The sequence below is a fragment of the Gymnodraco acuticeps genome, unplaced genomic scaffold (genome assembly GCF_902827175.1).
Source record: "Gymnodraco acuticeps unplaced genomic scaffold, fGymAcu1.1, whole genome shotgun sequence".
Lineage (NCBI taxonomy): Eukaryota > Metazoa > Chordata > Actinopteri > Perciformes > Bathydraconidae > Gymnodraco > Gymnodraco acuticeps.
In genome coordinates, this window is record NW_022992152.1 from 36,273 (window position 1) to 61,445 (window position 25,173).

General features: G+C 38.6%; 2 protein-coding genes across 12 annotated transcripts in view; one reads left to right on the forward strand and one right to left on the reverse strand.

The window, feature by feature from the left end:
* The window catches only part of LOC117538527 (neuroblastoma-amplified sequence-like), a 43,278-nt gene that overhangs the window by 5,638 nt on the left and 12,467 nt on the right, over window positions 1-25,173 (reverse strand). For 2 of the 11 annotated variants that reach the window (XM_034204295.1, XM_034204294.1), the window contains exons 5-8: window positions 25,039-25,172; window positions 16,857-17,599; window positions 16,374-16,592; window positions 15,126-15,915 (exon numbers count right to left, since the gene is read on the reverse strand). In XM_034204295.1, the coding sequence (XP_034060186.1) occupies window positions 15,699-15,915; window positions 16,374-16,592; window positions 16,857-17,299 (879 nt within the window). In that variant the 5' untranslated portion in view covers window positions 17,300-17,599; window positions 25,039-25,172 and the 3' untranslated portion in view covers window positions 15,126-15,698. Of the gene's footprint in view, window positions 1-15,125; window positions 17,698-18,119; window positions 18,156-21,201; window positions 21,647-25,038; window position 25,173 lie in introns of those variants that run through there. The other 9 variants (XM_034204299.1, XM_034204298.1, XR_004567873.1 and 6 more) reach the window with 9 other exon arrangements.
* Window positions 12,340-14,942, forward strand: LOC117538528 (G2/M phase-specific E3 ubiquitin-protein ligase-like). The gene is made up of 4 exons (XM_034204304.1): window positions 12,340-12,577; window positions 13,793-13,964; window positions 14,090-14,304; window positions 14,416-14,942. Exons 2-4 carry the CDS (start codon window positions 13,903-13,905, stop codon window positions 14,655-14,657), a joined length of 519 nt encoding a protein of 172 aa, XP_034060195.1. The 5' UTR covers window positions 12,340-12,577; window positions 13,793-13,902; the 3' UTR covers window positions 14,658-14,942.

Consider the following 25,173-nt stretch of genomic DNA (forward strand, 5'->3'; position numbering starts at 1 on the left):
AAGCCTCACACACACACTACTAAAATCCTCTCACATTCACTACTGAACACCTCACACACACAATACTGAAAAATAACCTCACACACACACTCCTGAAAAACATTTTACTGAAAGGTTCTCAGTAGGGAATGTGCATGTGTTTCACCTATGTGTGTATGAGGGGATTCTTGCTGTAACGGAAGTCATTCTTGCTGTAACGGAAGTCATTCTAATGTAACGGAAGTCATCTGCTAGTGGTCTCTTTGCTAGCCCCGTTAGCTTCATTAGCTCCAGGCTGCTACTCGGACGTGTTTGTTGTGTTGATGCCTGGTGGAGTATTCGTCATTGAAATATCGCACTTATCTTAAGGCTCTGCGGTTCAAACAGACCGTCCATGAATGCAGTTTATTCGGTAAGTGAAATTCAAGCACTTTATTTCTTACTTGTCTTTTTATTCAGCTAACAAGCGAGACGAAGCTACATCTGTGCTAACGATGCTATCCGTAGCATACAAGTTAAAACATAATGGAGAAGTGTAAAACATTAAGAAGGATTATACTGTAGAACATAAGGCTTCTCGGTGAGGTTGGTAAAATAAGGTCATGCTTGTACATTAGTTAGTTTGCTAGTTAGGTAAAATAAAATAAAAGTTTTAAATGTTTCAATAAAAACACCAGGTCCAGTAAACATGATGTTTTACCAAATCAGGTGCATTACAATATCTCAGTTAACAAAAGGATAAAACTCCTTGATGCATTGTTATTGTTAATTTAAAATAGCTATGCTCGACGATGCAGACAGCTAGCGTCACATTAGTGTTGAAGAGCAGAGTATGAGATTAACCTCACTATAAGATCTGTGTATCTGAAAAATATGAATCTCACATTTCCAGTTGGTTCCAGAAATAACGTTGACGTAGATATTGCAATATGGTTTGTTGAGCTGGAGTTGATTGTTGAAGCTTACTGGTTAACGTTCATCATATTAAACGAACGAACCCAAACGTTGTTGTTTTTATTAATATTATTACCAATACTTACTTAGCATTTTATTATCATTACACTGGAGAAACCGACTTATTGTGGCAGCAGAACGTGAACATGTAACTTAATACCTGCATTTGAGGACGAAAAATAGCTCAGTCAATGTTTTAGGGACAAGGAAATGATTTGTTTAAATATTAGATATGACGTTATGTGTGCTTCTGTGACAATGAAGCTTATTCATTGCATTACATTTGTTGAAGTTGTTTGTCTTTTACCCTTACGTGTGTGTTACAAATGAATGTGAATATGGCATAGTACAAATATTTAAATTGACTGTCTCATGAAAAACGATTCTAAAATAAAAAGGACCCCAAAGTGAGTCAGCAAAACTTTCAATAATAATCTAAGGTATTGAGTTTTGGGATGTTACTTGCATAGAAATCTATAAATGCCTTAAGGTTTCTAAAACATACAATATGTGGTCAATTCAACAGTGGACCCAGCAAAGATTCACATTTTTGCATGATTTTTGTTATTGATTTGTTGCTGTTACTTAATTTTAATAAATTCAAGTCAAGCTTAGTTACATGTGATGGTAGCTATATGCTCTTACCTGTGTGCCTCCTCCGCAACCAGACTGTATTCAAACTCTTAAGTACCAGTTCTATCTACTTTAAACAATTAAAAAGACAAAATCAACTACATTTATTGATATACCAATCTTTATTTTTGGGGCCTCTTCTTCTTTTAAATTAAACTTTCAGACGTGAGATATTGAAATACAGTAAAAGTTTGGTCTATTTAAAAAAGAATGAGCCATTCCTTACAGTTAACTTCATATTTCTTATTGTCTAAAGCATTTATGACACACATTTCCCCCTCATATTCACAGTGTGGATCAATTGAGACAGCGTGCAGAGACTTTGGGAGAAACCTCAGCATGACGGATGTCCTGTCTGTGGGTTTGGCTGGAGAGGACTGAGGTGGAGAGGTCTTTCTCTGGGAGGAGGCCCAGGCCTGATGAAGAAACCCCCTAACTGCATCTGTGAGCACATACTGGGCTCAGCTGTCACAAACAAATGATGGTCCTGTTTGACTTTGTGTTCACAATAAAAGTGTAGTTTCTTAGTGAATGTCCTGTATTGGTCTTTAATCTGAAATCAGCTTTTCATTTTCTTCTTGCCCCTCTGAGAAAACGGTGAGGCAGTTGTGTCCTTCAGGTATGTCCTTTCCTAACAGAAATGACAAGAAACATATGACATTATTGCAGAGCAAGTGTGTTATTTATGAAAGGTTTGTTTATTTAACGGCTGTAGAAATAATGTATTTTTTTAATTTTAATGTGTTTTTTTAATTCATCACTTTGTACTACAAAGATAATCAGATTATGAATGAACAGTCTGCAGTTAATCAACATTAAAATATCTTATTAAATAATATTCAACTGCTCGGTTGTCTCACTGCAAGAACCACTTTTACCATGTCTTTTACAGACAATATGTAGAGACAAATGGTAGCAATTCTCACAATGTAAAATAATAATTGCCTTAAATACATTGAAATGTGAAAGCTGATTATAGTTGTTACTTTATTTAAACCAGAACGTTTCTCGATTCTTTGTACAGTATGAAAGGAGTCTTTGTACCTTTGAGTCCATGCTGAAGTTCACTGATGTTAGGAATAGGTCTGTCTCTCGTGGTCAGCATCCTCTGGTCTGTCTGCATCACCTGGAAACTTTAAACAAACAGATGTATATGTAAAGTAACAATGTGTTGGTCACAGACTTGTTTTTACATGCAAATGTCATGTGATCATCTTTTTGTTATCCTTAAAAAAAAGTGCTGGATATCAAAGCCCACACACACGTAAGGGTAACAGACAAACATCTTCAACAAATGTAATGCAATGAATAAGCTTCATTGTCACAGAAGCACACATAACGTCATATCTAATATTTAAACAAATCATTTCCTTGTCCCTAAAACATTGACTGAGCTATTTTTCGTCCTCAAATGCAGGCATTAAGTTACATGTTCACGTTCTGCTGCCACAATAAATCGGTTTCTCCAGTGTTATGATAATAAAATGCTAAGTAAGTATTGGTAATAATATTATTAAAAACAACAACGTTTGGGTTCGTTCGTTTAATATGATGAACGTTAACCAGTAAGCTTCAACAATCAACTCCAGCTCAACAAACCATATTGCAATATCTACGTCAACGTTATTTCTGGAACCAACTGGAAATGTGAGATTCATATTTTTCAGATACACAGATTTTATAGTGAGGTTAATCTCATACCGTACTCTGCTCTTCAACACTAATGTGACGCTAGCTGTCTGCATCGTCGAGCATAGCTATTTTAAATTAACAATAACAATGCATACAGTTACCTAACTAGCAAACTAACTAATGTACAAGCATGACCTTATTTTACCAACCTCACCGAGAAGCCTTATGTTTTACAGTATAATCCTTCTTAATGTTTTACACTTCTCCATTATGTTTTAACTTGTATGCTACGGATAGCATCGCTAGCACAGATGTAGCTTCGTCTCGCTTGTTAGCTGAATAAAAAGACAAGTAAGAAATAAAGTGCTTGAATTTCACTTACCGAATAAACTGCATTCATGTACGGTCTGTTTGAACTGCAGAGCCATAAGATAAGTGCGATATTTCAATGAAGAATACTCCACCAGGCATCAACACAACAAACACGTCCGAGTAGCAGCCTGGAACTAATGAAGCTAACGGGGCTAGCAAAGAGACCACTAGCAGATGACTTCCGTTACATTAGAATGACTTCCGTTACATTAGAATGACTTCCGTTACAGCAAGAATCCCCTCACACACACATAGGTGAAACACATGCACATTCCCTACTGAGAACCTTTCAGTAAAATGTTTTTCAGGAGTGTGTGTGTGAGGTTAATTTTCAGTAGTGTGTGTGTGAGGTGTTCAGTAATGAATGTGAGAGGATTTCAATAGTGTGTGTATGACGTTAATTTTCAGTAGCGTGTGTGTGAGTTGTTCAGTAGTGAATGTGAGAGTATTTCAGTAGTATGTGTGCAAGGCCAGATGTTTTCAGTAGTGTGTGTGTGAGGATTTCAGTAGTATGTGTGCAAGGCCAGATATTTTCAGTAGTGTGTGTGTGAGGTGTTCAGTAGTGAATGTGAGAGGATTTCAGTAGTGTGTGTGCAAGGCCAGATGTTTTCAGTAGTGTGTGTGTGTGAGGTGTTCAGTAGTGAATGTGAGAGGATTTGAGTAGTGTGTGTGCAAGGCCAGATGTTTTCAGTAGTGTGTGTGTGAGGTGTTCAGTAGTGAATGTGAGAGTATTTCAGTAGTGTGTGTGCAAGGCGAGATGTTTTAAGTAGTGTGTGTGCGAGGTGAGTTTGAATTTTGGCCTACACGGCCCTTCATACTGCTCCATCCGTTGCTATTGAGATGAGATTTTTCCCCAAGAACTCGTCATCCAATCCAGCTTGTTTTAAGCTTTTCCTCAAACTGCTGTACAGCGAGTTAGCATCCGTACCTTCTGAAAGCTCAACAATATTCAAAAAAACATTGTCCACTTCCCCTTTTATGTCACATCGCACGTAAATAATCATGTAGGCCCGCCCATGAACTGTGCTCTCATCTATTGTGATACTAATTAGTGAGCCCATGTCTTTTATGTTGGAAACGAATTTAGCTCTCATTTCCTCTGCGATATGCCTGATTATTTCAGCACAGGCATGGTCCGATTTGTGCACAGTCCCTACCGTAGCACCATTGAGTTGTTGTAGGAACATTACAGCAGGTAGCTTTCTGTATGACATTTCTTCTTTGGCAATCATATACGCAGATCTGAACGATGTATATGTCTCCTGCATTAGATCAGCATTGATTGCTAATACCTTGTTTGGCAGGACATCTTTCTTTCTCATCTCCGAAATTGCGATTGCCTTTTCATGTGCCTGGCTCTTATCGTGCTTATAAATCTTTTTTCGCAGGTTATTTTGTTGATCACAGCTGACCTGTCCCTGAATCCATTCTGGTGAAAGGTGCACTCCGGTGGATTTCTTTCCGAGCGGCAAGGAGATCAATATTGTTTTTGCGTCTTTGCAAATCTCACATCCAAATTTTAAATTTTTTATGAAAAGCCATGGATACTTTTCTTTCCACTCACTACATCTTTTCAGTGTCCAGTTAAAAGGCAGGCCATCATGGGCATCGTCAGCATCAGGTTCGCTAGTGCAGGTCGAACCGGCGGCTGTGGCCGTTGTTGAAGCCTCTTCTGAAGCCTCTTCTGGCTCCGCATCGGCAGGCCTTTCCCTCTGAATGGAGCTGTCAAAATCGACCCTACAGCCGCTAACAGCTGGCGAACTAAAAGTTGTCCGGTTGACATCTTCATTTTTCGACTCCTTTGCTTCTTTAGTCGTGAAACCAAAAGCTGCGAGGCTTGGCTGTTTTCGTTTCGCCATTTTCTTTATTATTTAGTAAACAACATCAATATGAACATTTCAAATCCCGCGCCACCGTAACCATAGCAACGTAAGTAGCGTAAACAATGCAGCACCGCCACGTACAGAGCAACACACAGAAATATTCACAAATGTAAAACGAATATTCAGAAACTGTAATGAACAATGCCTATAATTTATTTCAAGAACTTTTATTTACAGAAACTCACCATTTCTAATCTGTGTGACACAAATATGCACGATTTTTTTGGGCTCCCCCTATTTATCTCAAAGTCGGCCTTCGGGGGAGCTCCCTCCCTCTTCGGGGGAGCCAAGCTCCCCCTGGCTCCCCCCCATTTCGAACACTGTATATCTGACCATTAGAATCTGTATTTTTGAAATTGTCGTTTGTAACACCGTAGTTTTACAAATTATAGAACAATTAATTACCAGTGTTTTCCAATCTTACTCGGCAGTTCTTTTCGTTGGCTAACGTTAGCTAAAGCTAGCGCTGCTTTGCTCCGGGTTGCAGCCACAGGTCTTTGCATGAAACTTGCTCGTTCTATCGTTTCCCGGCCAAAGGAGAGTCTGGATTCGTGCTATGAGGTAAACTACGACGCTGAAGTTGGCTTCCGATTCAGATCATCCGATTATGCAGTTAAGGGGAAAGTTAAGGGACATTTAATTTACAGCGCTGAGCGAACAATCCTCCGTGTTTGAACCTCTTAAATCGCTGCATAGCCGATTTATTTGGATTGGATTATCCCAGAAAGTCTAAAGATTCTTTATAACCCAGTTTGAGATTTGTGAAACCTTTATTCTATTTGTGAAAATTAAAAAAAGGGAGATTTCAGTGCTTTTTTCGCATCTTCACCACATTAGACCAGGTCCTGATCTAAAACCACTAGACCTACACTCATCAAATCCTGACTGGATTATCCCAGAGGGTCTAAAGACTATTTATAACACAGTTTCAGATTTGTGAAACCTTTATTCTATTTGTGAAAATACAAAAAGTGAGATTTCAGTGCTTTTTTTTTACATGTAGACCACATTAGACCATGTCCTGATCTAAAACCACTAGACCTACACTCATCAAATCTGGACTGGATTATCCCAGAGGGTCTAAACATTCTTTATAACACAGTTTGAGATTTGTGAAACCTTTATTCTATTTGTGAAAATACAAACAAGGGAGATTTCAGTGCTTTTTCCGCATCCTGACCACATTAGACCAGGTCCTGATCTAAAACCGCTAGACCTAGACTCATCAAATCTGGACTGGATTATCCCAGAGAGGCTAAAGATTCTTTATAACACAGTTTCAGATTTGTGAAACCTTAATTCTATTTGTGAAAATACAAAAAATGAGATTTCAGTGCTTTTTTTTTAACATGTAGACTACATTAGACCAGGTCCTCATCTAAAACCACTAGACCTACACTCATCAAATCTGGACTGGATTATCCCAGAGGGTCTAAACATTCTTTATAACACAGTTTGAGATTTGTGAAACCTTTATTCTATTTGTGAAAATACAAAAAGTGAGATTTCAGTGCTTTTTTTACATGTAGACTACATTAGACCAGGTCCTGATCTGAAACCACTAGACCTACACTCATCAAATCTGGACTGGATTATCCCAGAGAGGCTAAAGATTCTTTATAACACAGTTTCAGATTTGTGAAACCTTTATTCTATTTGTGAAAATACAAAAAGTGAGATTTCAGTGCTTTTTTTTTTTTACATGTAGACCACATTAGACCAGGTCCTGATCTAAAACCGCTAGACCTAGACTCATCAAATCTGGACTGGATTATCCCAGAGAGGCTAAAGATTCTTTATAACACAGTTTCAGATTTGTGAAATCTTTATTCTATTTGTGAAAATACAAAAAGTGAGATTTCAGTGCTTTTTTTTTTTTACATGTAGACCACATTAGACCAGGTCCTGATCTAAAACCACTAGACCTACACTCATCAAATCTGGACTGGATTATCCCAGAGGGTCTAAACATTCTTTATAACACAGTTTGAGATTTGTGAAACCTTTATTCTATTTGTGAAAATACAAAAAGTGAGATTTCAGTGCTTTTTTTACATGTAGACTACATTAGACCATGTCCTGATCTGAAACCACTAGACCTACACTCATCAAATCTGGACTGGATTATCCCAGAGGGTCTAAAGATTCTTTATAACACAGTTTCAGATTTGTGAAACCTTTATTCTATTTGTGAAAATACAAAAAGTGAGATTTCAGTGCTTTTTTTACATGTAGACTACATTAGACCATGTCCTGATCTGAAACCACTAGACCTACACTCATCAAATCTGGACTGGATTATCCCAGAGGGTCTAAAGATTCTTTATAACACAGTTTCAGATTTGTGAAACCTTTATTCTATTTGTGAAAATTACTGCTGTAGCGACGCGTCGACTTCAAAATATCGTCGACGACATATTTCCGCGTCGACGCGTCGACACCATAGACTGTATGACGCCACACACACGTGGGTCACCCAAAGCAACAAGCAGTTCGCAATCGCACTTCTAACACAATGGAAACTGAAACGGCTACCAACTCCTCCTCACAGGATTGCGCACGAAGCCCTCAAACGAAAACATCTCGCCCTAGGTCTTCAAAAGCATGGGAATATTTTAAAGTTAGTCCAAAACGCAAAGATATTTATATATTTATATCTCACTGAGACTGCTGCTTGACCGGAAGCAGCAGCTAGCTGTGGTGGCAACCATTAGCAGCTAGCATTTGCTCTCCGATTTAAAATGGAATTATGGATTATAAATTCAATAATTTGTTTATACATAGACGTTAAAAACCTATGGATTAACCGATTCAGCCGCGTTTTTTCTCATTTGAATGCCATTGAACACGTATTTTGATCAGATTGACAGCTACGGCGGTGAGACGATCTCCCTAGAAGCTCTGTGAAGGTACGTGTTGTGATGACTGTATTTGCTTCCCCTGTCGCGAGTCCGGATCACTCAGTGATGATACTATGTACCTACATAATCTGTGGAGTCTCAGCTTTAATCGGATATCTTGTATGTGCAGCTACGATAAGTAATAAGGGTACTTTTATCTTGAGATCTATGCCAATGTCCGTTAGCATTTTTCGCTCAGGGGTCATTTAGATGCTTCTTATGAGACTTGTGTTTTGTTTTGGTAAACATGGTTTGTATCGTCAGTTAGCTGAGATTATTTCCGTTAATCTGGTATAACACATTAATAGGTTCTTAAATATTAAGATCCCCTGAGACACAGTATCGTGAAAAAAAAATGTTTTACATTACGTTTTTTTTACATTACGTTTTTTATGAATTGAACAACAGAAAAATAATCGTTCGATTAGTCGACTAATCGATCAAATAATCGCCCGATTAATCGTTTTCAAAATAATCGTTTCCCCCCAGCACTAGTGAAAATACAAACAAGGGAGATTTCAGTGCTCTTTTTTTTTTACATGTAGACCACATTAGACCAGGTCCTGATCTAAAACCGCTAGACCTAGACTCATCAAATCTGGACTGGATTATCCCAGAGAGGCTAAAGATTCTTTATAACACAGTTTCAGATTTGTGAAATCTTTATTCTATTTGTGAAAATACAAAAAGTGAGATTTCAGTGCTTTTTTTTTTTTACATGTAGACTACATTAGACCAGGTCCTGATCTGAAACCACTAGACCTACACTCATCAAATCTGGACTGGATTATCCCAGAGGGTCTAAACATTCTTTATAACACAGTTTCAGATTTGTGAAACCTTAATTCTATTTGTGAAAATACAAACAAGGGAGATTTCAGTGCTTTTTTCGCATCCTGACCACATTAGACCAGGTCCTGATCTAAAACCACTAGACCTAGACTCATCAAATCTGGACTGGATTATCCCAGAGAGTCTAAAGATTCTTTATAACACAGTTTCAGATTTGTGAAATCTTTATTCTATTTGTGAAAATACAAACAAGCGAGATTTCAGTGCTTTTTTTTTTTACATGTAGACCACATTAGACCAGGTCCTGATCTAAAACCACTAGACCTAGACTCATCAAATCTGGACTGGATTATCCCAGAGAGGCTAAAGATTCTTTATAACACAGTTTCAGATTTGTGAAACCTTAATTCTATTTGTGAAAATACAAAAAGTGAGATTTCAGTGCTTTTTTTTACCATGTAGACTACATTAGACCAGGTCCTGATCTAAAACCACTAGACCTACACTCATCAAATCTGGACTGGATTATCCCAGAGAGTCTAAACATTCTTTATAACACAGTTTGAGATTTGTGAAACCTTTATTCTATTTGTGAAAATACAAAAAGTGAGATTTCAGTGCTTTTTTTTTACATGTAGACTACATTAGACCAGGTCCTGATCTGAAACCACTAGACCTACACTCATCAAATCTGGACTGGATTATCCCAGAGGGTCTAAAGATTCTTTATAACACAGTTTCAGATTTGTGAAACCTTGATTCTATTTGTAAAAATTACTGCTGTAGCGACGCGTCGACTTCAAAATATTGTCGACGACATATTTCCGCGTCGACGCGTCGCCACCATAGACTGTATGACGCCACACACACGTGGGTCACCCAAAGCAACAAGCAGTTCGCAATCGCACTTCTAACACAATGGAAACTGAAACGGCTACCAACTCCTCCTCACAGGATTGCGCACGAAGCCCTCAAACGAAAACATCTCGCCCCAGGTCTTCAAAAGCATGGGAATATTTTAAAGTTAGTCCAAAATGCAAAGATATTTATATATTTATATCTCACTGAGACTGCTGCTTGACCGGAAGCAGCAGCTAGCTGTGGTGGCAACCATTAGCAGCTAGCATTTGCTCTCCGATTTAAAATGGAATTATGGATTATAAATTCAATAATTTTTTTATACATAGACGTTAAAAACCTATGGATTAACCGATTCAGCTGCGTTTTTTCTCATTTGAATGCCATTGAACACGTATTTTGATCAGATTGACAGCTACGGCGGTGAGACGATCTCCCTAGAAGCTCTGTGAAGGTACGTGTTGTGATGACTGTATTTGCTTCCCCTGTCGCGAGTCCGGATCACTCAGTGATGATACTATGTACCTACATAATCTGTGGAGTCTCAGCTTTAATCGGATATCTTGTATGTGCAGCTACGATAAGTAATAAGGGTACTTTTATCTTGAGATCTATGCCAATGTCCGTTAGCATTTTTCGCTCAGGGGTCATTTAGATGCTTCTTATGAGACTTGTGTTTTGTTTTGGTAAACATGGTTTGTATCGTCAGTTAGCTGAGATTATTTCCGTTAATCTGGTATAACACATTAATAGGTTCTTAAATATTAAGATCCCCTGAGACACAGTATCGTGAAAAAAAAATGTTTTACATTACGTTTTTTTTACATTACGTTTTTTATGAATTGAACAACAGAAAAATAATCGTTCGATTAGTCGACTAATCGATCAAATAATCGCCCGATTAATCGTTTTCAAAATAATCGTTTCCCCCCAGCACTAGTGAAAATACAAACAAGGGAGATTTCAGTGCTCTTTTTTTTTACATGTAGACCACATTAGACCAGGTCCTGATCTAAAACCGCTAGACCTAGACTCATCAAATCTGGACTGGATTATCCCAGAGAGGCTAAAGATTCTTTATAACACAGTTTCAGATTTGTGAAATCTTTATTCTATTTGTGAAAATACAAAAAGTGAGATTTCAGTGCTTTTTTTTTTTACATGTAGACTACATTAGACCAGGTCCTGATCTGAAACCACTAGACCTACACTCATCAAATCTGGACTGGATTATCCCAGAGGGTCTAAACATTCTTTATAACACAGTTTGAGATTTGTGAAACCTTAATTCTATTTGTGAAAATACAAACAAGGGAGATTTCAGTGCTTTTTTCGCATCCTGACCACATTAGACCAGGTCCTGATCTAAAACCACTAGACCTACACTCATCAAATCTGGACTGGATTATCCCAGAGAGTCTAAACATTCTTTATAACACAGTTTCAGATTTGTGAAACCTTTATTCTATTTGTGAAAATACAAAAAGTGAGATTTCAGTGCTTTTTTTTTTACATGTAGACCACATTAGACCAGGTCCTGATCTAAAACCACTAGACCTACACTCATCAAATCTGGACTGGATTATCCCAGAGGGTCTAAAGATTCTTTATAACACAGTTTCAGATTTGTGAAACCTTTATTCTATTTGTGAAAATACAAACAAGGGAGATTTCAGTGCTTTTTTTACATGTAGACCACATTAGACCAGGTCCTGATCTGAAACCACTAGACCTACACTCATCAAATCTGGACTGGATTATCCCAGAGAGGCTAAAGATTCTTTATAACACAGTTTCAGATTTGTGAAACCTTAATTCTATTTGTGAAAATACAAACAAGGGAGATTTCAGTGCTTTTTTCGCATCCTGACCACATTAGACCAGGTCCTGATCTAAAACTACTAGACCTACACTCATCAAATCTGGACTGGATTATCCCAGAGAGTCTAAAGATTCTTTATAACACAGTTTCAGATTTGTGAAATCTTTATTCTATTTGTGAAAATACAAACACAGGTAGAAGGCTGAGGTTGCTGCAGCAGGCCAGGATCAGAAAGTGAACCTCCCAGCTGGGCAAGCCTTTATGCCTTCTTGAGGCTCCGCCTCTAGATGGGCGGGCACAAAAAGGACGACACTCCCAGTACCTGCCAGAGGACAGCAAGGCAGGGAGCACAGACAGGCAGAAGGGGGGAGGGGTCGTCACAACATGTTATTTTGTTTTATTGTTCTGTCTTTTTATTTATTTAAGTATTCCAGTAATGTATGTTGCATGTTTTAATTTGATTGTATTTACTTGTTTAAATGAAATTTGTTTTAGGTTCACTTATAAAATCTGTCCAGGGACAACTACGGTGGCCCTGAGAGGCCAGGGTGCTGCAAATAAAAGAACGCTGCAAATTAAAAAACCGCTGCAAATAAAAAGAAACAGAAACGCCGTGCAAATAAAAACGCCGCGATGCAAATAAAAAAGCCACAACGGAAGTGAATTACCGGGGACTATTATTGCTGATGCACATGCGGTTTTTTATGCGAGAGAAGAAGAAGTCTGGGGGATCTCCAGGAAACATCTCTTGGGTAAGTTTATAATGTTAAAGTTACACAGGATGTAGATAATATCTGTCGCTGCCGTATTTATGACTTTAAATGACGTTATTTTGTGTGTGGGAGCAGATTATGTGTGTAGTGTATAATGTTAGTAGAACATAGCTTTGATCAAAACTGCAGAAAGCTATTTTGAAGTTGTTTACTTGTCTATGAAAACTGATTCTGATTCTGCTCGATTTATCCGTGCAGCTTGAACCGTTTTAAATCTAGACTACCACACACACACACACACACACACACACACACACACACACACACACAGTATTATTGCATGTTTAACTGCCTGAGGCTTGTCTTGCCCTTGTCAGTGGGGAATGTCGTGATTAAGACACACTTGCAATCCATGTTGGGATATTCCTTGTATTAAGCCAGCGTTGAAAGTAGTACTGATTAGTCTTTCCAAATGTGTTCGTGTTATTTACGTGTTATTCAGAGCTTGTGCCCGTACTAAACGGACCGATTGTTTGGCTCCCATAATTGCTGCTTGCAATGTTGTCCGGGGGGCGTACCCGATCGGAGCGCGTAGATTCGTTAAAAATAAAGGTTTAGAAAAATTAATCCCAAAAAATTCTAAATGAAGGATGCACATCATCGTGCAATCCGCAAGCCATATACGAAAGTTTAGATCGATCTGACAAACAGTCAGAGAGATATGCGAGACACAGACACACACAGACATTTCTTGCTTTATAGATAGATAGATAGATAGATAGATGTTCATGCAATTGAAGCGCAAAGCAACCTAATGATACTTTATTTATTTTGTTGCAGGTCATAATGTATTGTCCTTTTTGTGGACAGCAGCAGGCTTCTAAATCAGCCTTTTGCTGTTCATGTGGCAAGGACATCAAATTCCTGTGTGATGTTGATAAAACAGGCACAAGTGGAGGTAATTTTTTTTAATTTTTTTTTTTTATTAGGCTTAGGTCCTAATTTTCTGTCAGAGGATCTGGTCAGCTACATCTCAGGGCAGAGCAGTTTCAAGGCATCTGTCGGAGACATTACAGATGAGGAGATAGGGAAAGTCCTACAAGAGGTATGAGAAGGGTGTGAAATTCTAGAATAGGTAAAGAGATAGTTTTGTCCACTTAAACCATTCTTTCAAGATATACTTCTGGCATTACCATTTTTTATAATTACGTGTCATATTTGAAATGTGTGGGACTCTGTTATCTCTTCTTTTAGATTCAGAATTCACCCTCAGTGGAGATCCTTCAGGACTTGATGATACGGAACAGTGCCATGTTGCAGACTGCTGGGTGCTTCAGACATGTCAGGTCATGTGAAGAAAAAAAATGATTGTAGAGGATTACCTGAAGTGGTACATAATCCACAGGAACAACACTGCAATCGAAAGGTAGGTTTTTGTATTTCATTGTTATTGCTAAAATAATTATGAAAAACGTGTTGCTGTTGTCCCATTTTCTTGCTTACTTACTGATGCACATGTATCTTTGCATGCATCTTTTAATTGTATTTTAGATTCAAGGCTGGACTTGAAAGTTTGCCGTTTCTGACAGCTCTGCAGCAGCATCCGACGGTTCTGACCCCTGCTCTCTGTCATGCCGATATGAAGCTGTCTGCTGCAGAGATGGAAAATCTGTTCCAGCCTGAATTTAGTCAACAGGGAAGCAACAGAAGGGCTCAGGAAGAGAAAGCTATGAGTTACTGGGCAGACTATCTTCTCGATTGTGAAGGTTAGTCAATTTGCTCTTGTCTGATTTTTATACACACAGATTATAAAAAGTTCCGGTGTTGATGTAGATAGTATTTACTGTCAATTGATTCCAATGTTCTCTACTTTTTAGAAAATGACAGCTCAGTGACCTTGGAGGAGGTGTTAATGTTCGCTACAGGTGTGCCATGTGTGCCTCCTGCTGGTATGAGTCCTCTGCCACGCCTTCAATTCCTATGTTCTACAACGTCAACATTCCCAATGGCAAATACCTGTGCCAACATTTTAAAGCTTCCTCTTTTGGACACTTATGGTGCCTTCAAAGCCAACATGAACTTTGGCATTAATAATTCCCCCGGCTTTGGGTGCCTTTAAACAATTAAATAACTTGTGGTAAAAGTTAATGTTGCCACACACAGTCCGTTGTTTTAATGTTGCGGTCTGTCCGACCAAAATGTTGTGACGTAGGAGAGATGAGTATTTTTCATGGCAGATTTGTCCTATTTCATATCTAACATGTGAACAACACCACACATTTGTATTGTATTGTATTCTCGTTAGGTAGGTAAGGTAGACCGTGGTTAAATCAAGAGTTCAGAACATGTGTTAAGATGTTTTACAAATATTTACATAAACAGTAAATAAAGACTGCAAAAGGCACCTTGTCGTGCAAATGTGCCAATTTTGTTTTGGCCATTTTATCATGTTTTTACATGGACTTTGTGAAAGAGTAAAGCTGAATGACTCTTCATTAAATGGTTTAAAAGTGTTTCATTTTAACGTAAGGACTTGTTTTCTACGTATAGCATATGTTACACACTCGCTACAAAGATGACACGGCTGTAGCTGGTTCACAAGATTTTATTCTCAGATCCACTGTGAAAACAGAAATAACAGTAGCATATGTGACTGATGCAATGAATGAATGTTATTGTTGATTCATCAATTTGTTATGGGCTGTGTCTGAAATCACTCACTACTCACTATATAGAATTCCCTATAGTGTGAATGAGAGTGATTTCGGACACGCCTTGGTCTTTAAAATGTCAGAAAGTTAAGCCTCACAGAGAACAAATTAATCCAGCAAATATTCACATTTTAGAGGCTGGAACCTGCTTATATTCAAAACAAAATTAAAATCAATTACCAAAATATTAGGTGTATAATTTTCTGACGATCGACCATTCAACTGATAACACGGATGTAACACTAAACATGTTTTACAAAATACATGAATATGCTGTATGTTTATTTAAACAAAGAAAGGTTTCAGTCTAATGACTTATGCAAAGATACAAGCTGAATATTTCACTGGACTTATCTACTCAGAATTGCAGCATTCTAAATAATATTCAACCTACATTGGAAACTTGTACACACAAAAAAGGTTCTGGGGGGCTGGTGGGGCAATGTATTCTACACTCCAGACATGTTTTTCATGGAAATGTAATTCTGAACAGCAGCTGTCCAGTTCACTGGTGGAGCCAACCCACTCCGTCTTTGCAAGTCCACAAAATGCATCTCCAGATTCTCATCACCACACAAATTGTACTGGGATGATGCTTGCATGATGCCATCAAAGTGGTGTAGGGCTTCCCAGGACACTGGAAATCCACACTCCCTTCCGCCAAACCTAAGACCAGTCATAAATTGAAACATAATGAGTCAAGTGATTACAAATGGATCATTTAACCCCCCCAAACATGCTAGATAAGCATTATAACTAAAACTCCATTGAGTCAGTTCTTCGTTAATTAAATCCTAAACAAAGAGCTTTGACTTGAGAAGTTAATCTCAGGTTGACAGCAGCTCTTTCAGTCAAATATGGTCATTCTACTCACTTTCTAACACAAGGTACTTTTTGGAATTGAGTAAGATAAATCGACAGAATAGCTTTGGACATTTTCTGATTTATCAGAATCCATTTTTAGTCGTTTAAGACTTGAAATCATTTTTGAAATAATGAGTTTTCAGACTAAATGAATCACGTTATTTATCAAGTGACAAACTTGTCATATTGGGCTGATACACCAAATTATATGAAGTCAGATATATTTTAAAGTAATATTACCAAACAATTTCAATACAAACCTGTGAGGCAGGTGGTACATGGCATCAGGTTTACCTGATGGACACTGAGACAGGCGAACAGGTCGGATGGTGTGGTTGTTCCACAGCTGTCTGTACTCATCGAGGTCTTTTTGTAAGATGCCCAAAAACACATATCGCAGCAGACACTTGTGCTCATGGCTCCCATTGAAGAGGTGCCTCTCTCTAAGGTCACTGAAGAGCTCGATCCAGAACTGAGTCCTAATGGTGGAATTCAAAACTTTTGTATTTCATGAAAAAAAGACAACAAATATTTCTAGAAATGTTGTACATTTCTTGGTGCGCTCCTACATTATTTCATTTGGGAGCACATAAACTCCCTTGGGAAAATGTTAGTGTACAGCTCTAATGTAATTTCACAATTTTTTCAATTGTTTTCATCCAGATAGATTTAAAGTATTTGGGCACCTCTGTACTATATACACACACACATACATTCTTGGACCTGACCTTAAAAGGCTATACCTTTGCTTTCTGAAGAAAGACCACCAACTCTCGATGCGCTGGTTTGCAGTTGAGGTACCATACATGTGACTGAGGGCTCCTGCAAAATCATGTGTGTTGAGATCGTAATGTGCAGTTAATGGCTGCCATAGTGCCGTTTTCAGTTCCACAGTCAGTGCGAAGGCGGGCTGGAAGTAGTCCAAACTCCGATACACACTGCAGGTAATACTGCGCAATGATGCCCGGATCGTTGTTAGTGCTGCCACTCCTGAGCCACATAACTTTCCTTGAAAAGCCGTCGATGCAGCCACTGATGGCAATACCAAAGGGTTTAAGTTTATCATATCCATCAGCGTGCCACACTTGGTTTGGTCCTGCTGTGACGTATCCCCTTCGGACAAACCTTCGCCTGGAACGAAGTTGAACACCAGATGGATCCAGTCTGGAAATCGTCTGTCTAACATCCTCCCTTTTTACTGTCAGGTGATACTTTTGTTGCAATGTCTGCCACATAGCTCTGTAACCCAACAGCCGACCCGAGCCTCTCAGTTCATGTGCAACAGTTTGGTGTACTGTGCCAATGGGAGTGTAGTCTGTCCTTCTTGTTAAGCCAGCGTTCTGTAGCCTCCTCTTTAAGGTCCTCAGACTAAGAACAATGTTGTGTCTTTTTTCTAGAAAATCAAGTATCACTTCATAAGCGTGTCCCTCTGTGAAGTACTTGTGGATGAGGCCTGCCTCGATTCCTTCATCATTCGATTCTGTGACTGAAGGGAAAAGACAACAGTGTCATTAGGAATGAAACTTAATAAGAAAAAAATGAAAATGTATCAGTAATGAGGAAAATACCTGAACTGTTTGATGCATAAGTGTATGTTTTCAGTATGTTCAATGCGTGAACAATTCCAGACATGGAGCAAAAAATAAGAGAAATAAACAGGCAAAGGACAAAATATTGGGATACTTACATAATTGGTAAGGATAAAAATACATATCAATCTAGAGGTAGCGAACAAAAAGGTACCCTTTTAATGCCTGTATTTGTGCATAAACGCATCAGAAGGCTCAACCCTCACATGAAGGAGCACATAATTGGTCAACTTTGGTATTTCACCTGATTTTTTTAGTTGTTGGCATTTTTTTTTATCAGTAGTTCTAAATCATGTTGAAATTGCCATGACTGACAATAATATGTGTATAGCATATATTAAAATGGCAACAAATCATATACAAATAAGATATTATCACTGTACTGGTGAAATTCTTGACTTTTAAGGAGGAGCTTACCATCTTCGAGAAAGGGAGCCAAACATTCAATGTTGCTAATGTTACCTGCAAACAGCTGACACTAATTTAACAGCAGATATCAGCTGCAATCACTTAATATCTGAACCATGCATCCATCTACAATGTCAAAATACATAAAAAAAAAAAAAAGAAGAAAGATTTAAAGCCAGTAAACTTCCCAAAGGAAGCACGTCTTGGACAGGATAGAGACCCTTCTCTATCTCTAAGCAGGATAAGAGACCATCATTTATCTCTAGACAGGCACATTTAGATGACATGTTGATAGAGTCAAGATTGACTACAGGATGTTAGTGAAGATCTAATATGTATTCAATATAGGGCTGGGCAACGATTAAAAGTTTTAATCGCGTTTCCTGCGATTAACGCGCTAATAACGCGTTAACTTGCCCAGCCCTAATTCAGTAAAAGTTGTTCCTTCAGAGCATGTTGAGGAGAGGACCCGAGCTCGTCTGTTGAATAAAGGCATATTCAACTTACTTTGTGTGTCTTAGCATCATCTTTAAGTCCCGGTCGGCTCAGATCCGTTTGTTTAGAAAACAGCTAACGTTAGCAGATAAAAGTAGCTATGTTCTACTAACATTATACACTACACACATAATCTGCTCCCACACACAAAATAACGTAATTTAAAGTCATAAATACGGCAGCGACAGATATTATCTACATCCTGTGTAACTTTAACATTATAAACTTACCCAAGAGATGTTTCCTGGAGATCCCCCAGACTTCTTCTTCTCTCACATAAAAAAACCGCATGTGCATCAGCAATAATAGTCCCCGGTAATTCACTTCCGTTGTGGCTTTTTTATTTGCATCGCGGCGTTTTTATTTCTTTTTATTTGCAGCGTTTTTTAAATTTGCAGCACCCTGGCCTCTCAGGGCCACCGTAGCCAACAGATGAAAAATAGCCTCTTGGCTAACTCTGGCATATTGACAGGAATGTTAATTAATGTGCACTGTCCCTATTAAACAAATGAATACATAAATAAAAATAAGTGTATGCTCCTCATTTAGGTGATAATTCTTTATCTACAAAGTGTTTGTATCTTAAATACTGTTTCATAGCAAACAAAAAAATGAAAGAGATGTTAAAGGAATTCAGGTTCATGAGATAAAGAAAAAGGCTAACCTTCAGTCTTTCATCCACTTTGAACAGCTTCTGCTGCTTTGTCCTAAAGCAAAATATGAATAGCAATTATTTTTACCAAAGTGTTATTTTCTAATCTTGTAATGTTTTTCACATTCCAAGCAATCCTAGTACTCAAGATGACATACTGTAATTAGGCAAAGCTTGTTGCTTAAAGTAAACTTGAACAATGCTAGTTATAGACTATATTTAATTTCCTGTTGAAATGTTTTGCCTGCAACTGTAAATAAATTAAGTTTATATAAGTATACTACTACTTATCTGTTGAATTGTTATTTGCAACACAAAATTATAATACATTTGAGAAGTAAAGACTTTATTCTTCCTTAATTAGCTGTCCATACTTACCAGATTTGATGAGTCTAGGTCTAGTGGTTTTAGATCAGGACCTGGTCTAATGTGGTCTACATGTAAAAAAAGCACTGAAATCTCACTTTTTGTATTTTCACAAATAGAATAAAGGTTTCACAAATCTCAAACTGTGTTATAAAGAATCTTTAGACCCTCTGGGAAAATCCAGTCCAAATAAATCGGCTATGCAGCGATTTAAGAGGTTCAAACACGGAGGATTGTTCGCTCATCGCTGTAAATTAAATGTCCCTTAACTTTCCCCTTAACTGCCGAATCGGATGCTCTGAATCGGAAGCCAACTTCAGCGTCGTAGGTAAGCTGATGTTACATTTTTGTCCATGTCACGGTGAAATTTAAATGATGGGTAGTGACTGTATCGCCGTTTTAGAGATGGCGCTGCTGAAAAGACTGCAACATAAGTAAAGATAATGAATAAATCCTATTAAAACCTGTGTCGCTTATATGATATGATATGATAAGTCTAATTAGTACAAGCAGCATAACGTTTCACCATGTAACTAAAGATTGTAGTCAGGGAAATCAGTTTGACATATTGAACTAATAACAAATCACCTCTGGCTGGCAGAGAACTCTCTGCTCCATAGCTTCTCTTGGATGTAAAATCACATGTACATTTTACATTTATATTCAATTTAATATTCCATCCCTCACATACTTTTGTATATATAATAACTTATATTTTGTTTTTCTTGTTATGCTGCTGCAACACAAACATTTCCCAAATTGGGATCAATACAGTAATATCTTAATTAATTAAGAAATATAACTATTATAATTAGTGTAGCAGCTGACACCTATTTTCAATATGGATTAATCTACCATTTATTTCTTTAGTTCAATTTTGATCTATAAAAATAGTGAAAATGTTCACAAGACTTATCAAAGTGCAAGATTATATCTAGATGTTTTGTTTTAGCCTATGTACTGTATGTCTTAAAGCTCTTATATGTGACGGTGTGACTTCCATGAAACTAATATTTTATATCTTCCCAACAGACGAGCTGACAGGAAACCTAACACTCTAACAACAACAACATTGCAAAGGCGAGTAAATGTAAATTCAAAACAATTCACAATTTCTTAATTTCTTCTTCTTTCTTGCAGTGAGGTGAAGTTGACCTTGCACTTGGTGCCAGTAAGGATGCTCCTCACGCAGGCTGAATGTTTCTCCTTCCTTACTGACACAGAAGCCCTTGATTTGCAATGCTTCACTAATTGTCATTTCCCTGGCTCCGTAGGGACACTTTACCTCCAGCACAGCGGAAGACCCTACCAGACCATCTGGAGATGCCCCCAACACTCCTGATTGGGAGAGCCACAAACCTGACTCATGGACCTGCATCTGGGTTGCAGTGGTGAATGCCCTGACGCCCTCACATTCATTCATAGTCCCCCACTGTACAGACAAAACACCATCAAGGGCTTGTTGTTGCCCTAGCACCCTGGCAATAAGGGAAGCAGTCACACGCTTTGACCTCAGGACAGCTCCAAAGTTGCTGGCAGTCAACCTTCCTTTCCTGAACAAATGCCAGTTTGGGTTGGTTTGCTGACCAGTGGTAGCCACCTGAATTGCCCTCTGTAGCTCCTCAGACAATGCCATGCTTGCCACAATTGCCTCAGGTCCCTGATGCCCAACAGATTTGATAATTTCAGGAACAGTAAGTGTTTCCAAGCTGTAGTGTTCCTCTTCTGGCTCGGGGGAGAGAAGCCAAGAAATTCCTGAAAACCTGCCCCCGAGTCTGTCCCTCAGCCAGTCACGATCTTCGGAGGTGGGCTCTCTTGTCAGCGGGTTCAATTAGTTATTGGTTGGAGGAAATAGCTCCTCCACTGAATGCGTATGTTTAGCTGCCTTTGGCTTCTTCCACTGATAGGGGGTGTCAGTGCAGCTGAAATTGTAGATGGCGAATGCAGCCGCATGACTGCATTTCCATTCTCCACGTGGGCATTCACATTTTGTGGAGAGAATTCCCTCTTCTCCTGTAGATACCTGTGGTGGTGGGATTGTTTTATTATTTAAAATATGTTTACATTTGTAATGCCTTCCCCATTATCCCTTTAATTGTTTATAGCCTATAATGTTTATTTCATGGATATGTCTGTGTTTTCTGGTGTGTAATATTTGTAATAAAGATTTCATGTGACACTCTACACCAGGGGTGCCCAACCAGTCGATCGCGAGGAGATTCCCAGTCGATCGCGAGATGTGTCTAAAAATAGAACAACAACATTCTGTTTTATCGTTAATGTCCTGTAACATAATGTTCCTGTGATAGAATAATGCACTTGAACGCATCAAAGCTTTGTGATTGGCCGGCGTGACCCCATGTGTCGGGGCGTGGCTCGTGGGCAGTGGGCACTATTTCGCTGACGTTGTTGTTCGACCGTGTCAACAGGAGTGACAGTCCACACACACACACACACAAGACCGCAATTATGGCAGAAGCAAAAAAGCCCGAGTGGGAGGATGATTATTTTTGTATCTATTCCAATTCAAAGTCCATCTGTCTCATCTGCAATGCGAGCATGGCTTTATCGAAGAAAGGTAATTTAGGAGCGACATTTCAAAACAGTGCACAAACGCTACGAGACGGAATTCCCTCCTAATTCTGCCCTACGCTCCCAAAAGGGGAGGGGCCTGAAAGGACAGCTAAATGCACGGCAGTCCATTTTCACCAGGCCCAACAACAAGAGCAAGGCTGCTACCAGAGCATCTTATCGTGTCAGTCACGTTCTTGAGAAACACATGAAGTCTTTCAAAGACGGCAAAGTTGTGAAAGAAGCATTCCTGGAGGCTGCTGACGCGCTTTTTGGGGACAGTAAAAATAACAGTAGCATTTCAACAGGTTTTTGATATAATAAATACTCAAGTTAGATACCGTTATTAATCAGCTGTAAGTTTTAGTTTGTTAGAACTTATTATTATAATTATTGTACAAAATGGTATAAGAATGCAAACATTAAGATCTGTTCTGTTTAAATTGATTATAGTCTATTATTAATTCAGGTTAAGAAGCTAGTGTTGCTTGCATCCTATTTTAAAGGCATTTATTTTTATATTCTACTAAAATGCAACAAAAAAATTGTTTGATTCTATTAATTTTGTCTTTTTTATTGCACTTTGGCAGCAGATTCCTGTGTAGCTTCAGATCTGAGTTGTCTTATTAGTAAGCCGAATGTATACTTTTGTAGCAACACTATTTTTATATAATGGCAAAGAAAGGGTTCAGATTATTTTCTTTTTTCCCTGTGTCATATGTGGCAACACTGTTCAATGTTTCTTGAAAACATTACCCACTGTAGTGACGTGTGAATAAACTCCAACTCTGTATCAACAACACTGTTGTGTAACTTCAGTTAAATACTTGTATGTGTGTAGATTAGAAAGAGGTAAGATAAAGGATCTGCAGTATTTTATGAAGTATTAATCGTACAAAGGTCAGTTTTATACAAGTAGAAGTGTGTATTTACCTGGTAGTAGGCTGTCAGTAATGGCTACGCCTCTCTATTTGGACTGGTAGATCTCGGCAGACTGGCAACTTTAAAAGTAGCTCTCGGGTCAAAAAAGGTTGGGCACCCCTGCTCTACACTCTTCTTGTCATCTTAGTAAAACGATATCAGACTGGTAATTGACACAGCCATGACTTCTAGTTAAATTCAGTGTGGCTCAATGAAAAGCTTTGTTAAAATATGCAAGCGCGCAAAAGTCAAAGTCAGCTTTATTGTAAAAAATTCTACATGTGTTATACATCCAGAAATATCGAAATATCGTTTCCCACAGTGTGACATGTATACATAAAACAAAACAAAAAGGGCCTAGATAAACGTGGTACACATTAAACAAAACAAAAAAGGGCCTAGATAACCGGGGTATACAGTTTAAAATGTTAAAGTATTCAAAGTGCAGTTTCAGTGCAAGTCAGTTGAAACGATCTTAAATTGGCGTGACGTTGAAGTTGTGCGACCCTGCTGCTGTACTGGCTTGTAGTTCGTTTATAGCATAACGTTAGCATTTTGCTTCTGGCGACTAGATTTATGATTCAAAAATGATAAAAGTAGGGTTGACTAGTGCTGGGGGGAAACGATTATTTTGAAAACGATTAATCGGGCGATTATTTGATCGATTAGTCGACTAATCGAACGATTATTTTTCTGTTGTTCAATTCATAAAAAACGTAATGTAAAAAAAAGTAATGTAAAAAAAATTTTTTTCACGATACTGTGTCTCAGGGGATCTTAATATTTAAGAACCTATTAATGTGTTATACCAGATTAACGGAAATAATCTCAGCTAATTGACGATACAAACCATGTTTACCAACACAAAACAAAACACAAGTCTCATAAGAAGCAAACTAAAATGCTATCTAAATGACCCCTGAGCGAAAAATGCTAACGGACATTGGCACAGAACTCAAGATAACCCTTATTACTTATCGTAGCTGCACATACAAGATATCCGATTAAAGCTGAGACTCCACAGATTATGTAGGTACATAGTATCATCACTGAGTGATCCGGACTCGCGACAGGGGAAGCAAATACAGTCATCACAACACGTACCTTCACAGAGCTTCTAGGGAGATCGTCTCACCGCCGTAGCTGTCAATCTGATCAAAATACGTGTTCAATGGCATTAAAATGAGAAAAAACGCGGCTGAATCGATTAATCCATAGGTTTTTAACGTCTATGTATAAAAAAATTATTGAATTTATAATCCATAATTCCATTTTTATGTAAACATCGGAGAGCAAATGCTAGCTGCTAATGGTTGCCACCACAGCTAGCTGCTGCTTCCGGTCAAGCAGCAGTCTCAGTGAGATATAAATATATAAATATCTTTGCGTTTTGGACTAACTTTAAAATATTCCCATGCTTTTGAAGACCTAGGGCGAGATGTTTTCGTTTGAGGGCTTCGTGCGCAATCCTGTGAGGTTTCAGTCTCCATTGTGTTAGAAGTGCGATTGCGAACTGCTTGTTGCTTTGGGTGACCCACGTGTGTGTGGCGACCATATATACAGTCTATGGTGGCGACGCGTCGACGCGGAAATATGTCATCGACGATATTTTGAAGTCGACGCGTCGCTACAGCACTAGGGTTGACATGTGGATATTATCCGGCTAAACAAAACGTGATCCTTCTCTTAAATGTGTGTCAACCACAGACCTTATTTCGAGCTATTTTCCAAAATCCTATGGAGAAATTGCATTGTGTTTTTGACGAAGGAACCGGAAGAAGTTTACTTCCGGGTTTTAGGACGCGTCACTGCGGTCCTCTATGCATGCAAAATAAAAGTAAAAGGCATTTCAGAAACAGGGCCAGCTTGAAAGGGGACTCTGGGGGTTTGATGACATCAAAGAGGAGGGACAGGCACGGTTACCGGAGGGATGACGAAGAGTTCGCTGCCTATGAGGTCGAAGAGGCGCACGGTGCCAGTGCTGTCGGCGTAGCCCAGCAGGGTGCAGTCGTGGCTCCATGCCGCCTTTCACCACTGGGGGTTTGGGTCCTTCGGCAC

Bases quoted from the DNA above. Each gene is read 5' to 3' on its own strand.
- LOC117538528 (XM_034204304.1), top strand. From the start codon at position 13,903: ATGATTGTAGAGGATTACCTGAAGTGGTACATAATCCACAGGAACAAC. The intron at 13,965-14,089 runs GTAGGTTTTTGT...ATTGTATTTTAG, and splicing joins AACAACACTGCAATCGAAAG to ATTCAAGGCTGGACTTGAAA. The intron at 14,305-14,415 runs GTTAGTCAATTT...TCTACTTTTTAG, and splicing joins CTATCTTCTCGATTGTGAAG to AAAATGACAGCTCAGTGACC.